This window comes from Ursus americanus, chromosome 17 (assembly GCF_024610735.1).
Source record: "Ursus americanus isolate L20-20 chromosome 17, mUrsAme1.1.p, whole genome shotgun sequence".
Lineage (NCBI taxonomy): Eukaryota > Metazoa > Chordata > Mammalia > Carnivora > Ursidae > Ursus > Ursus americanus.
In genome coordinates, this window is record NC_142143.1 from 16,491,819 (window position 1) to 16,504,887 (window position 13,069).

At 42.8% G+C, this 13,069-nt stretch overlaps 1 protein-coding gene across 4 annotated transcripts in view; it reads right to left on the reverse strand.

Moving 5' to 3' along the window:
- Positions 1 to 7,640: 7,640 nt before the first annotated feature.
- C17H12orf75 (chromosome 17 C12orf75 homolog) overlaps positions 7,641 to 13,069 on the reverse strand; it is a 35,762-nt gene continuing 30,333 nt past the window's right edge. For 2 of the 4 annotated variants that reach the window (XM_087868790.1, XM_087868789.1), the window contains 3 exons: positions 12,911 to 12,946; positions 12,019 to 12,098; positions 11,217 to 11,736 (listed from right to left, as the gene is read on the reverse strand). In XM_087868790.1, coding sequence (XP_087724916.1) covers positions 11,657 to 11,736; positions 12,019 to 12,098; positions 12,911 to 12,946 — 196 coding nt within the window. In that variant the 3' untranslated portion in view covers positions 11,217 to 11,656. The other 2 variants (XR_006776495.2, XM_045779800.2) reach the window with 2 other exon arrangements.

A 13,069-nucleotide genomic window follows, 5' to 3' on the forward strand; every position in this document is an offset into this window, starting at 1 on the left:
AGATACATACTGTATGATCTCACTTATGTGTGAAATCAAAAAATAAAAGTCGAACTCATAGAAGCAGAGAGTAGAATGACAGTTGCCAGGGGCTGGGAGAGTGGGAGAAATGGGGAGATGTTGGTCAAAATTAGTTGTGTAGGAGGAATGAGTCTAGAGTTCTACTGAACAGTGTCATGGCTGTAACTAATTATATTGTATTAACTACTGGCAATATGCCAAGAGAGATTTCAAGTGATCTCATCTCATCACACACACAAAAAAGTATCTATCTGCAGAGATGAGATGTGTTAATTAGCTTGACTGTGTGTATATCAAATCGTGTTGTATACCTTTAATATATACAATTGTTATTCTAAAATATATAGATAACTTACAAAGCCACTGGTCAACAATAGATCTCATCTCCCTCCAAAATCTCTTTCTAGCAGCCCTCCAGCATCTCCTTTTTCTCTCACACTTGCAGTCTTTGCCCAGCCACACTGAATTCTTTGCTCTCTTCAAATATGCCAGATGCACGCCTGCATGGGGCATTTTAACTTGCCCCGCCCTTCTCCTTAAAATCTTCTTCCTCTGGATACCCACACAGTAAGTAGCTACTTCTTCTTCAGGTCATTGCCTTCGAGCATCATAATTGCAGTGAGAAATCTGCTGATCATCTTATTTAAGAGTAAAGTTGCAATTCCCACCTTCCCAACGAGCTCTCTATTCCCTTTTCTCCGGGTTACTCTTCTCCGTAGAACTTATTACTCTGACAACTGCATATATAATATTTACTCATTGAGTGTGTCTCCCGTTGGTAAAACATAAGCCCCATGGGTTAGGGGGGTTCTGGTGGTGGTGGTGGTCACCGCTGCATCTCCAATGCCTAAAACAATGACAGACAGAGCGGAGGCTCAGAAAATAACTGTTGGGTAAATAAACAAGCAATGAATGAATTCTGCTAACAATTTTAGAAGAGAATTAGAATAGATTTTTGTCCCATTCATTGGAATTTGCCGAGGTGCAGAAAAACCAAATGACTTGCCAAAGGCCTTCAAATTGTCTCAAAGGCACTACTGCTCTAGAGAAGACCCCCCAGTTGCTCCTTGTCTGGGAGAGAGCCACAGATTATTTTGCTTTCACTTACCAACGTAAGGCCATGTCTTCATAGTGTGGGTCTATGGGGCCCAATTCTAAGAAGAATGGAAAAGAATATACAATCGTATATACATGTACAAGAATATACCTGTCTTCTAAGGCATCTGCAGTACTTTAATATTAAATATTTAGAGAATAAGCCAAATATGTGACCGAGTGCAAAGTTATCTAAGTATTAATGTCTCCACTGGACAAAGAAGTTTGACTTCATTGAATGGAATGGTTTTGTGGAAAAAGAAATGGGAGAAATTCATGAAACAACAGGATGACCTCAACATTATCAAAAACCTAATGACTAGGCACCTGGTTGTACCTGGTGCTGGGAGGGGCATGGTGCCGCCTTAAAGCAAAGTCTCTGATATTCTTTTTTTTTTTAAGATTTATTTACTTGAGAGAGAGAGCAGGGAGAGGGACAGAGGGAGAGAATCGCAAGCAGACTCCCCGCTGGGCACAGAGCCCGACGTGGGGCTCGTTCCCACAACGGGGAGATTATGACCTGAGCCGAAACCAAGCGTTGGCTGCTCAACTGACTGAGCCACCCAGACGCCCCAGTGTTTCTGATATTCTTGATGGAAGCTTTCATTTGGAATGGATGCCTATGTGTCTTCATTTTCCTTGACTCTCTGTGTTGGTTCCTGTGCATCAGATAAACAGCCGCCTCTCCCAGTCTGGAAGATGCAGTCTCCTGTAGAAGACAAACCTTATCAAACTCTCAGTTCTCTCTCCCACCTTTCCATAAATCGCACTGTGTCTGGGAACTCCAAGTATTTTGTCTTATTGATTAAATGGGAAAGCCCCACTTTCACCCTATACAACTAGTAGTATTACTATTACTGGTAATTATTATAGTAAATACTTTCTACTACAGTAAATACTATTAATAGTATTACTCTGTGGTCTCCCCCAGAGAGACCTATAGTACTATAAATTACTATGATAGTAAATGCTATTATTAACAGTATTACTCATGCCTCCCGCACAGAGACCCGCAAACCAGGAGTTGGATCAGACAGCAAGAGCAAACCCTCCGGTGGCCCCAGACAATGGGTAAATGGACCCAGACGGAAGCTCCGTGACTGCTTCTCTCCCCAGGGGCTTCCCACAGCCTTCCGAAGTTCCAGCACGGCTCATGACACACCTCACCAGCTCACCTCATCACCCCTCCCACCCTATTACCACCAGCTCCCACCTAGATGAACTCCTAGCAGTTCCCAGGACACGCCAAGGGCCTTCTCTGCATGAAGTCTCTTTCTTCTCCCACCTCCAGCCGGCCAACTCACCCTCTCCCACATGGTTCTGCAGGGGCTGCCCTCTGGGGAGTGTTTCCTAACCCACCCGTCTGACTCAGCTGCTCCTGTTCTGTGCTCCCGGTGTAATCCACGCCAACACCGGGCACTGCTCTGTACGTACATCGCAGGTTACCCAGCACACCCCCCACTATTCTAAAGAGCCAACGATGCAGGGACTGGGGCTTTCAGCCACACACTTAGTAACCGCTACCCACCTGCGACACAGCAAGAACTTGACCGGTGATGGTTGATAAGCAACTGAAAATCAGAACCGGGTATTGGAACGCAATCTATGGAAAAAGCACATCACTTTGTACTGCTTAAATGTATCGCATGTATCAAGTATAAAGAAACAAATATCTTCCTGGGAAGGTCTCTTACATAACTTCTCCCTCCTGAAATTCCCCATAACCCTGCTCCCATTTGCAAAACTGAAACTGTTTTCTTTTCCTCTTCAAGCTCTTGCCAATTCAAACACCCAAAGACAGCTTCTCCCTTGCGCTGACTTAGCCTCCTGTATCATTCTGCCTCTCTCCCCAAAGCCCCCTCCAGATCACTTTCGAGAACTCAGTTTATAGGCCTGCCATTCTCCCGTAACACCACAGAAGTTGGTTGTACTTGCCAAACCCACTTTTCCATTCCAGATTCAAGCAGTATCTTCCAAAACCAAACTCAAGCAGTCTTTCTTAACTAAGACTAGGAATAAATGTCTCCTAGCTTAGAAAGTTGCTTAAGAAAACCTTCTCTAATCTATTAATCAGAAATTCTCTGAAACTCACCTCTCCTGATATATATACATTTTTAATAATAATCTTGCAAAGAACCAGGATATATTGTTTGAAAAGATGTTACCTCTTAAATTTCAGGCATTTTTAAGGCTTGGCTAATCTCTCACTTTTCTTTTGAAAGATCTTAAATGTTAATAGTTCTCCTTCTTTAAGTCTTTCACTCAAGATTCTTAAAGTACTTAATCGAGATTATAATCATTAGCTTTAAGACAGAGGTAAGTGGGTGGCAAGTATTATTAGCATGTTAAGAATCACAAGGTTCTAAATTTAAATAACGTCTAGTTGAAGGAAAATGTTGACTTGTCATAATACGGAAAACACTATTCATTTATAATAAAATTTGATGAAGTTTTAGGAATATGTTTTAACTTTTTAATTGGATTTTTATTTTACAGGCCAGCTTGCTATTAAAGTCAATCTAAGGTGGGGGGTTGGGAGGACGTTCGGGCCATGTCAAGAACCAACCTGAACAAATGACCAACGGTCAAAGCTCAAAGAGTTTGAGCAATGCAAGAGTGACAGTATTGGATTATAACCTAAAGAACAAATTAAATACCCATGAGTCAATGCTGATATAAATAAGTGATTGAATAAGTAAGTAAATAGGGGAGAGGGTAAATCTTCCTTAGAGAAGACACGTGAAGGCACGAGGGAAGCAGACTATCGCCACCAGACCACCACAGTAATCAGTGCTGCAGGCAACACCCGAGGGTGAATGCTCAAATTCGTGGGCAAACCTTTAAGGAGAAACCAGACATCGTTGGGGTCTCCAAGTATCTCCCTCAAAATACTTATGACTGTAGTGCTTTTAACAAATGTCTAAAAATTCCTTTCCTTTGAGTATGCTATAAACTTAGTGACTCACTTATAAAGGGCAGAGTTTGGAAAAGAAAAACTAGAAACCTTACAGCGGAAAAACCTAACAGATATCCCCCTAACCTATCGGGTGATTGCGGTTAATATCGCCAGCAACAAGTGACGGTGAAATCGTGAGATGGGATAGGTGATGAAGGGACACATCGCCTCTGTGGTATTCTTCCCCCAAATCTATAACCCCAGTCTAATCATAAGAAAACATCGGACAAATCCAAATGGAGGGAAATACTACAAAATATCAGGAGGCTTCAGGGTTAGGGTCACGAAAAACAAGGCGAGACTGAGGAATCGTCAGGACGGGAAGACTAAGGAGACAGGACGACCAAATACAAGGGAATGGGATGAAATCTCAGATTGGGTCCTGGAACAGAAAAAGGACATTTGTGGAAAAACTAGAGTAATCCAATGAAAGGCTATAGTCTGGTTTACATTAATGTTTCATTTCTTAGTCTTGACAAGTTTATGTAAGATGTTCACGGTAGGGGAAGCTGGGTGAAGGGCATATAGCAATGGTCTGTGCTAACTTTGCACTCTTCTGTAAATCTAAAATTATTTCAAAATTAAAAGTTTTCCAAAAGTAATCTGCTCCCCCTAATGGGATAAGCTGCTGATGTCCCCCCTAAATGCCATTATGGGACAGGACTGTGTGTATTAGGACCATGTCTTACCGACTCTTACTTCAATATATATTTTTTTCATGTTAAAGTTCCACAGGCTTTTATAAAATTCTATGTCCGTGAGAGTGGAGACCAGGGTGGTAGGCAGTGTAAATGGAAGAGTGAGACTGTGTCTTGGTTTCCAGGGACAGAAACCAACATAAGCTAAAGTGAAGGGGGGAATTTATCACAGGGCTATGAATTTCTTCCAGAGAAACCAAGTCACACTGCCTGTGCAGACTGGGGGCCAGGGCTGAGTCGTGAGGGACTAAGGCAGCTCTCCCTCCGCACTTGCCCTGGAGTCTCCTGGCCAATCATTCGTGCTTCTTTCCACACAACAGCTTATCTTTAATGTTAACGTGATATACCAGATTGACTGATGTGTGGACGTTGACATCCTCGCATCTCTGAGATCAAGCAGCCTTGATCACGGCGTACGATCCTTTTAATGTACTGTTGTTTAGTTTTTGTGTTTTTTTTTAAGATTTTATTTCTTTGAGAGACAGAGAGAGAGAGGGGGCATGGAGGGAGAGGGAGAAGCAAACTCCCCATTGAGCAGGAAGTCCAACATAGGACTCGATCCCAGGACCCTGAGATCATGACCTGAGCCGAAGGCAGCTGCAGGACCCACTGAGCCACCCAGGCGTCCCTGCTTTACTAGTATTTTGTTGAGGATGTTTTGCATCTATGTTCATCAAGGTTATTGGCCTGGTCTTTAATTTTCTTCTCTGTGGCGTTCTCGTCTGAGGATAGGTATTTTATCTTCTTTGAGCGTTTGGTCGAATTCACCAGTGAAGCCATCTGGTCCTGGACTTCTGTTTGCTGGGAGGTTTTTGATCACTGATTCAATCTCCTGGTTAGCAATTGGTTTATTCAGATTTTCTACTTCCTCAAGATTCAGTCTGTTTGTATGTTTGTAGGAAAATTGTATGTTTGTAGGAACTTATCCATTTCTTCCAGATTGTCCAGTTCGTTGGCATACAACTGTTTGTGGTGGTCTGTTATGATGCTTTGTATTTACATAGTATCAGTTGTAACTACTCTTTCATTTTTTATTTTATTCATTCGAGCCCTGTCTTTTTAATTGGCGAGCCTGGCTTAAGGTTCATCAGTTTTATCTTTTCAAAGAACTAGCTCTTTATTCCGTTGATCTTTTCTGTTATCTTTTTCATCTCCATTTCATTTATTTCCACTCTGATCTTTATTATGTCCTTCCTTCTACTAACTTTGGGCTTCATTTATTCTTTTTCTAGTTCTTTCAGGTATGGAGTAAGCCAGATCCAAAGGCAGCAGCTTTCAAGGTATGTAAACAGACACAGTCTTGTGGGTCTGCAGTCCTGAACCCTGCTGACTTCCAGACCAAGAAATCTGGAGGTGTCCCCAGGGCGACAAGTGCAGAGCTTGTGGCTTTAGATGTATATAAGCTCCTTTTAGGGAGGCATCAGTGAGCTGCTCTGCGGCTGCGGGAGAGCACTAATATGGCTGTCTCCCTGCCCATCTTCCCTGCGGACGCCTCTGTGGCCTAGGAATATATGGCAAACCTGAAGCCTGCCCCTCAGGCAGAAGCTCAGGACGAGAAAATATGCCTCTTTCACATGAATGCTGGGGAGGAGGGGTTGTTTCAGCCTGCTGTTTGTGCAGTGGCCTGGGGGTGGTAACCTGTCAAGGACTTCTGTTTGTTTCAGGCCCAGGGTTTCCAGAAGCACAATCCTCCCTGGCCACCAGAGCCAGGGGCTCAAGGGGTGTCCCCGGTGTGGGCTGCACATGCCCTGTGGCTGGCAGGGTGGGCCATGGGGGAAAGTACTCCCCTCCCCGGCCCCAGGGCAGGGTTAGCCTTGGCTGTGGTGCATGGGGGGGGGGGGGGCGGGCAGGAAACTTCCGTGGGGGGGGTGTACAAAAATGGCCAGCACCTACCAGCACTAGTCCCACAAGGCAGAAGGAGAATGCAAAAATGGTGTCTGGCCAGCACCTCTGTCCCCAGAGTGTCCCAACAGGTTCCTGTCTCTCTGGCAGACACTCTAAGATTAACAAATGTTTCTCCAAGCATGTGCTCTGGGCATCTTTCAAACTTACTTTTGTGCTGGGTCCTGGGATGAGGGGGTCTATACGTGAGCCCTTTCAGAGTGGATTTTCCATTTCCTAAAGCCCTGTGGTTCCCCTGGCGGTAAGCCCTGTGGGTTTCCAAGGCCAGGTGCTTCGGGGGCTCATCCCTCCGATGCAGTTGCCAAGGGCTGGGGTGTCTGATGTGGCGCACAGACCCCTCACTCCTCAGGGACCAGCTCTGTATTAATGAGATCCCTCCCAGTTGCTGGTCTCTGTGCCTAGACTGGGGTTTCTTGCGCGATCACGCCCCCGCCCCTCCCACCCATCTCAAGATGGCCCTTTTACCCTTTGCTGTGGAGCTGCTGTCCAGCTAGCCTGCAGGCCCTTCGTATGTAGCTGGAGCTGTGTCGTGTCCGTGGGAGGAGATGAGGCCAGCAGCCTTTTACATTGCCATATTGAACATCCTCCCGATCAACTGTCTTAATAAAATATTGACAACAGTGATTAGGACCAAGCAGGTCTCCTAGGTTTGCTTTACTTTCTCCTCGGAGCTGGGTCCCATGGCTCATCACAGCCCGGGTACAGCCAGCAACCGCTCCAAGCAAGATCCGAGGCTCAGCTCTCACCACCTGCTCAGAAAATCACCTCGATATTTTCCCAATTTGATATCCCTATGGCTGTCATATGGACCAGATTTATAAGATAATCTTCTCATGAAAAATTTTGATTTTTCAAGGTAACCTATTTATTCATTAGCTTTACATATTGCTATAGTATCTGGATACCACAATGCCATGTGCGACTTCTTTCAAAGTGATCTTTTAAAAAAAACAATGACAAAATCCAGGTAAAGAGGGATAAAAATGTTTTAATTGTTGAAATACATTGGTAAATCGAGTAATCTACGCTGCAGTACTAAATGGCTACACGTGATTATCCTCAAATTAAGAGCTTTCCAAATACCCCACTAACCATCAGTCACAAGTCCTTGAAAATAGTATAGGATTAACACGATGGGGATGCCGGGATCCCACAAAGGAGAAGGAGAGAATCAATGACCGCGAAGGATTCGTGCTGACATCGGCCTTCGACTAAAGAAAATGGAAAGTTAATCAAAATGTGTGTAGGGCATGCAAATTTTGGTGGCTTATTTTTCAACATTGCAAGGTCATACATTGTTCCTAATAGAAGACATTCTCTGACACTTACAGAAAGCTGAAAACCAAAAAGTAAAAAAGGGAAAAAGAGAACAGTAAGAATCAATTTAACCATTTTACAGCTAAAAATTAATGTAACGTAGAAATAGTGAAAGGTCACCCACAAATATATTACTTTAGGGAGTTCATTTATAGTGCCTTCTTAGCTGAAGTTATAAATAGAATATGGATTTCATTATATAAAAACTATCAAAAAAGTATCAGTGAAAAGACATGATTTTCATGAGCTGTGTTGAATGGCCAGGGAGAAAACACCACCAGACACAGCAGGCCAGCTCCAGACAGCAACGGTTTGTCAGCTTGTCTCTTGCAGGAGGACCCCAGAAAGTTCCAGATACCCGTGTACTGTTTACCCGATTCCCTTCTAGTACCACAACATTCAACATGTACCCACGGTGTCAACTACAGACTTGAGAATTTGGGTGGGGAGGGGAGGCGGAGCAGGCGACTATTTAGAATGTCCTTGGAAATTTCTGAGCACATCATGACGGCCCGTGGAGTGCAATTCCTTCCAAATCTTAATGAGCAAGCTGTGAAGACAATAGACAGCAAGAGGGAAAAGAGTTAGCAAACTTAACAAAGGACAACTTAGGGGGAAAAAATCAGCTTTAAGCCTATGAATTATTTACTATTTTTCTTTTCAGTAAAACACACATTCAAGATTCACTCAATACTTAAGACTGAATACATGGCCGGCACAGCGCTAAGCACTGATGACACTTTATATTAAGAGACAAGGGGCAGTGGGGAGAGAGACTGATGAACTTAGAATTAAAATATGATGTGATAATGCCCAGACCGACATCACCCAAATTAAAGATACAGACTGCTCAGGCTGTGATGTCAGCCCTCCGCTACTGGGTCAGCCCCTGCTGGGGGAGGGGTCGCCATCCAGGCTCTCTCCAGCTCTCCCCAGGGAATCCGCGCCAGCCAGTCCCTCCACGGGCGTCTGGGAGCACCACGTCAGCTCCTCCCTGCCCACACATCTAGGTGGGCCTAACGCTCACCCGAGAGTCATCTGTAGAAGAAACTACACGTTTGTACCATGATGTAGGTATTGTAAGAGATTCTGCAGTCATTCCTCAATTTGTTTCAGAAAGTCACCAAAATAACTTTGAACTCTGGTCCTTGAGGGAGTTCGGTGGCATTATTTTGAGAGATTTGACATGTTAGGTCAAAACAAGTGTCTCCGACCCTTTCCAAAAAATAGCTTCCTCTGCAAAGGACAGTCTTCTCCTCAGGGTTTCTGCCCAATAACTTTTTTAAAAAGACTTTATTGACTTGTTTGTTTGTTTGTTTGTTTGTTTGTTTATTGAGAGAGAGCACAAGCAGGGTGAATGGCAGAGCGAGAGGGAGAAGCAGGCTCCCCACTGGGCCCTGGGATCGTACCTGAGCTGAAGGCAGATGCTTAACTGACTGAGCCACCCAGGTGCCCCTCTGTCCAATAACTTCAGCCCAGAAAGCCATGAGCTCAGACATGTGAACTACCACAGTACTTAGCAACCATGGAAAAAGAACAGCCTTTCAACTGAGAACACTTTTCAGGGTATTCAAAGGGAGAGGGATAGCAATAAAATAATATAAACTTATAGTCATGAGCAATAAAGAGATGCTTTAGCTAGCAGTCTAAGGTTGTGGGCTGGTTGACCAGCAAGACTGCTAAATTGTTATCGGGGAATTTTAGATCCACGCACAAAGATGAACAACCATGTTGTCCAACCATTCCTGAGAAAACCGAATTTGAGAAAGCCTGAGAGAAGATCAGGGATTCCTCTGAGGTCCTGTGTTAGTGACAGAGCCACCGCACCTCCTGATACCCATCTACATGACACCTCTTTCCACTCTATTCCCATGCTTTTTGAAATGCAACCTTTTTCCAGAAGGGTAACATATGCTTGCTTTCAGCTAGATTATCTTTTCTATTTGTGGCAAATAACAAAAGTACTTCTCCACAGTGGAAAACTGGAAAGGGAACCTGGAGGGTTAGAACTCTTAAAAATACTAGAAACAGAAAATCTCCAGCAAATTCCCAAAGAGAAACTCAACACTCTATAATGTGGTCATGGGCACTAGGGAATAAAGACCCGTAATGCTTTCACCTTGAGGAGAAAGTCTTCGAAGAAGGGGCTACCCAAGATTGTTGTATTTCTTGTCAGGAAAAAACTGCTTACAGTCTCTGTGTCCCTCTCCCCCAGCGTGAAAGCTTATCTGTCTTCATCTGTAAGCTTATTTTGTGACCCCTCCCCATCCCAAACACCAACTCCAGGAACTGGCTCTGAGCAAGAAGTGGGTTCTGTATCAAGTCAGTTTTGCTTTGGGTCTGCCAAAGGCTGGATTCTCATTACAGAACAGAACAGTATGACAATGAAAACAACGATCACTGGAACTACCATTTATTTCATACTGAATCCTAACAACATCACAAAACCAACCACCTATTTCATATTGAATCCTAACAACACCTTCAAGTCCTTAACAGATTATAAAATGGAGGCTACGAGGGGGAAGTAACTTGCCCTGCTAGTAAGTGAAAGAGCCTGAATTCAAATCCAAGGTTGTCTGACTCCCTAAAGAGAACGGGCTATCTCAGGAGATGGGGCATTCCTGATCATGGGACGTTCAAAAGAGGCCGGCTGTCCATCAGCAAGACCGAGAGGCAGTGGGGATCCAAGCATCTTGTGCGTCGTTGGACCAGGTGAACGGAGACTTTCTGCTTCTATGGAAATGCTGCACGGGATCTTGTAGAAATTGGCACACAGAGGGTTAATAAAGGACCGTGTGCTTTCTCCTGTCCTTGTTCTTGCTTGTCTCAGGATAATTCTACCTCCCTATCTGTCGTGTCCAAAGTCTTAGCCCCTCAGTTTTTGGCAATGAAGAGTGAAACCTTCATGTTTTAAACAAGCACTTACCTTGCTTTTATTAAATGAGTTAGGCTGCAATTGAACCAAAAGGAAAAGAAAAATAAAATTAACTGCAAAGAAAACTGACCTCATTATCAAAGACCCCTTTACAGTATAACATGCTCCATTTCATAGATTTAACCACAAGATGAGACCCCTCTTAATCTTGAAGTTCAAGATTTCTTAGAAAGAGCTAGCAACAATATCTATCATTCATTCATCATCGAGGCTAAATACATACGATTATTTAGAAAAAATACAGTACCTCTTGATTATGGAGTCATGGTATTTTCTTCTAATCTTGAAGGGAAAATTAAGAAACGTTAAAAGTTCAGATTATAAAGAACATAGCCTAGTTCCCTATAAAATGACAAATAGCAGTGACGTATATGTATTTGCTAGTCCAGATCAGAATGCAGAGAAACAGCAATGAGGGACAAATGACTATGATATCGTTACAAATAAGGCAATAGAGCCTGTACATAAATGAAACATACTAACAGTTCTTTAAAACAATGCATCAGACAACTGTACAGCGGTTGGGAAACCAGCAGTCTGTACCAGGAGCCACATGTTTAAGCAAGAAGGCAGCTCTGAGGCTGCTGTCGTCCATGCCTATTATCCAAACATTAGCCCCACAATTACTACGTATTGAAACAAAAAGGGGCCTCACTTCATTAAATTATACAATATGCAATTGATTTTCCTCTAATCATCAGACTGCTATCAGTGTATTACAGGAAGATGTTATGAGAATTTACCTTTATTTCTACAAAAACTCCATAAACTTACTGAAACATTTGCTTTCATTGTCACACCGATCATCACTGAAAGTAACAATAAATTTAAATTAGCCGTGGCAAAAAACTTTTTTAATCCATGGAACATAGCCACAAATAGAAGCTAAATTTTGTTCTGTACTACTCTCATCGGGTAGGTGGCAATTTCAGCAAATGATTACGATGAGCAGATAATGGTTTTTCTACATGGTTAACTGCAACTGAGTAATGTGTAGGTTGAGTCAGGCAAGCTGAAATATAAATTTCATATTTTTCACAAAACAAAAAAAATAAATCTTTAGAGAAAATAAATCTCACGATTTTACTTACTTTTTCGTACAGTCTTTGTTTGATTGGATACCATATTGACAGCTTCAGATGGCAGACCTACGTATACCCCTCCATAGTTTCTTAATGAAAAGAAGCAGAGAGAGAAAAATCAGACCAATGTCAATGATACTCTATATTTGCAGAAAGTGACAGAAGCATGGAGTACTGCCAACAATTGTAGAACTATTAAAATAACTCATGACTTTTCAAAAGTAGAATTGGGAACATTATTGCCCTTGGAAATATAATTTTTTCTATGTTAAAAAGAAGCTCTAGATGAAAAAAGAAAGCTATGTTGAGTGAGCAAAATTTTTAGATATTTAACTTGGAATGAGAAAGAGGAAAAGAAATGGGATTTTTGTAATTTAGTACAGTAATAAGTATCCGCAGAGTAACATGTTACAGTTACTCCGTCAACATTCATCAAGAATTCAGAGTGGTCATCGTGGAGGCAGGTGCTACGGACACGCAGAACATTTCCCTGGAGGTAGATACAAACACAAAAGGAGCGGGGAGAGAGCTAATGAGTAATGAGAATAGGCTGCGGTCCACCAGAGGAGGCGAGGGAGGGTGGAGTGGGCGGGGAGAATGAATGAAGTCATCCGTTATGGAGAACAGCATATCCAAAGGCCACAGGATAGAAACCAGCACAGGCCATGTGCACAGGACAAAACACAAGCTTGCTTGAAAGCAAAGATTATGAACCTGAGGCAAGTTCTTTTTCAGATCATATGCTCCTACCTGTATTCTCTGTGCCAGAAGTTGTCCGGGTATAATCTATGTTACAGATAATGTACTATATACAGTGTTAAATGATATCCGTGTGTTAAATTAATCCATGGAGGATGGCCAAAATTATTCAAATTAAAGCCAGCTTCAATGCTAGACATACCTCCTCTTGTCATCTTCCGTTATCGATTCTTCTGTTCTAAAAGGTCAAAAATATTTGCTATAAGCCATTCGGACACATAGTCAGACGCTTCATTTTTCGTTATGAGTAAAAGCAGGCTACCGACTTGGAGTCAATTTTGTTTATTCAGGTTCTGCCATC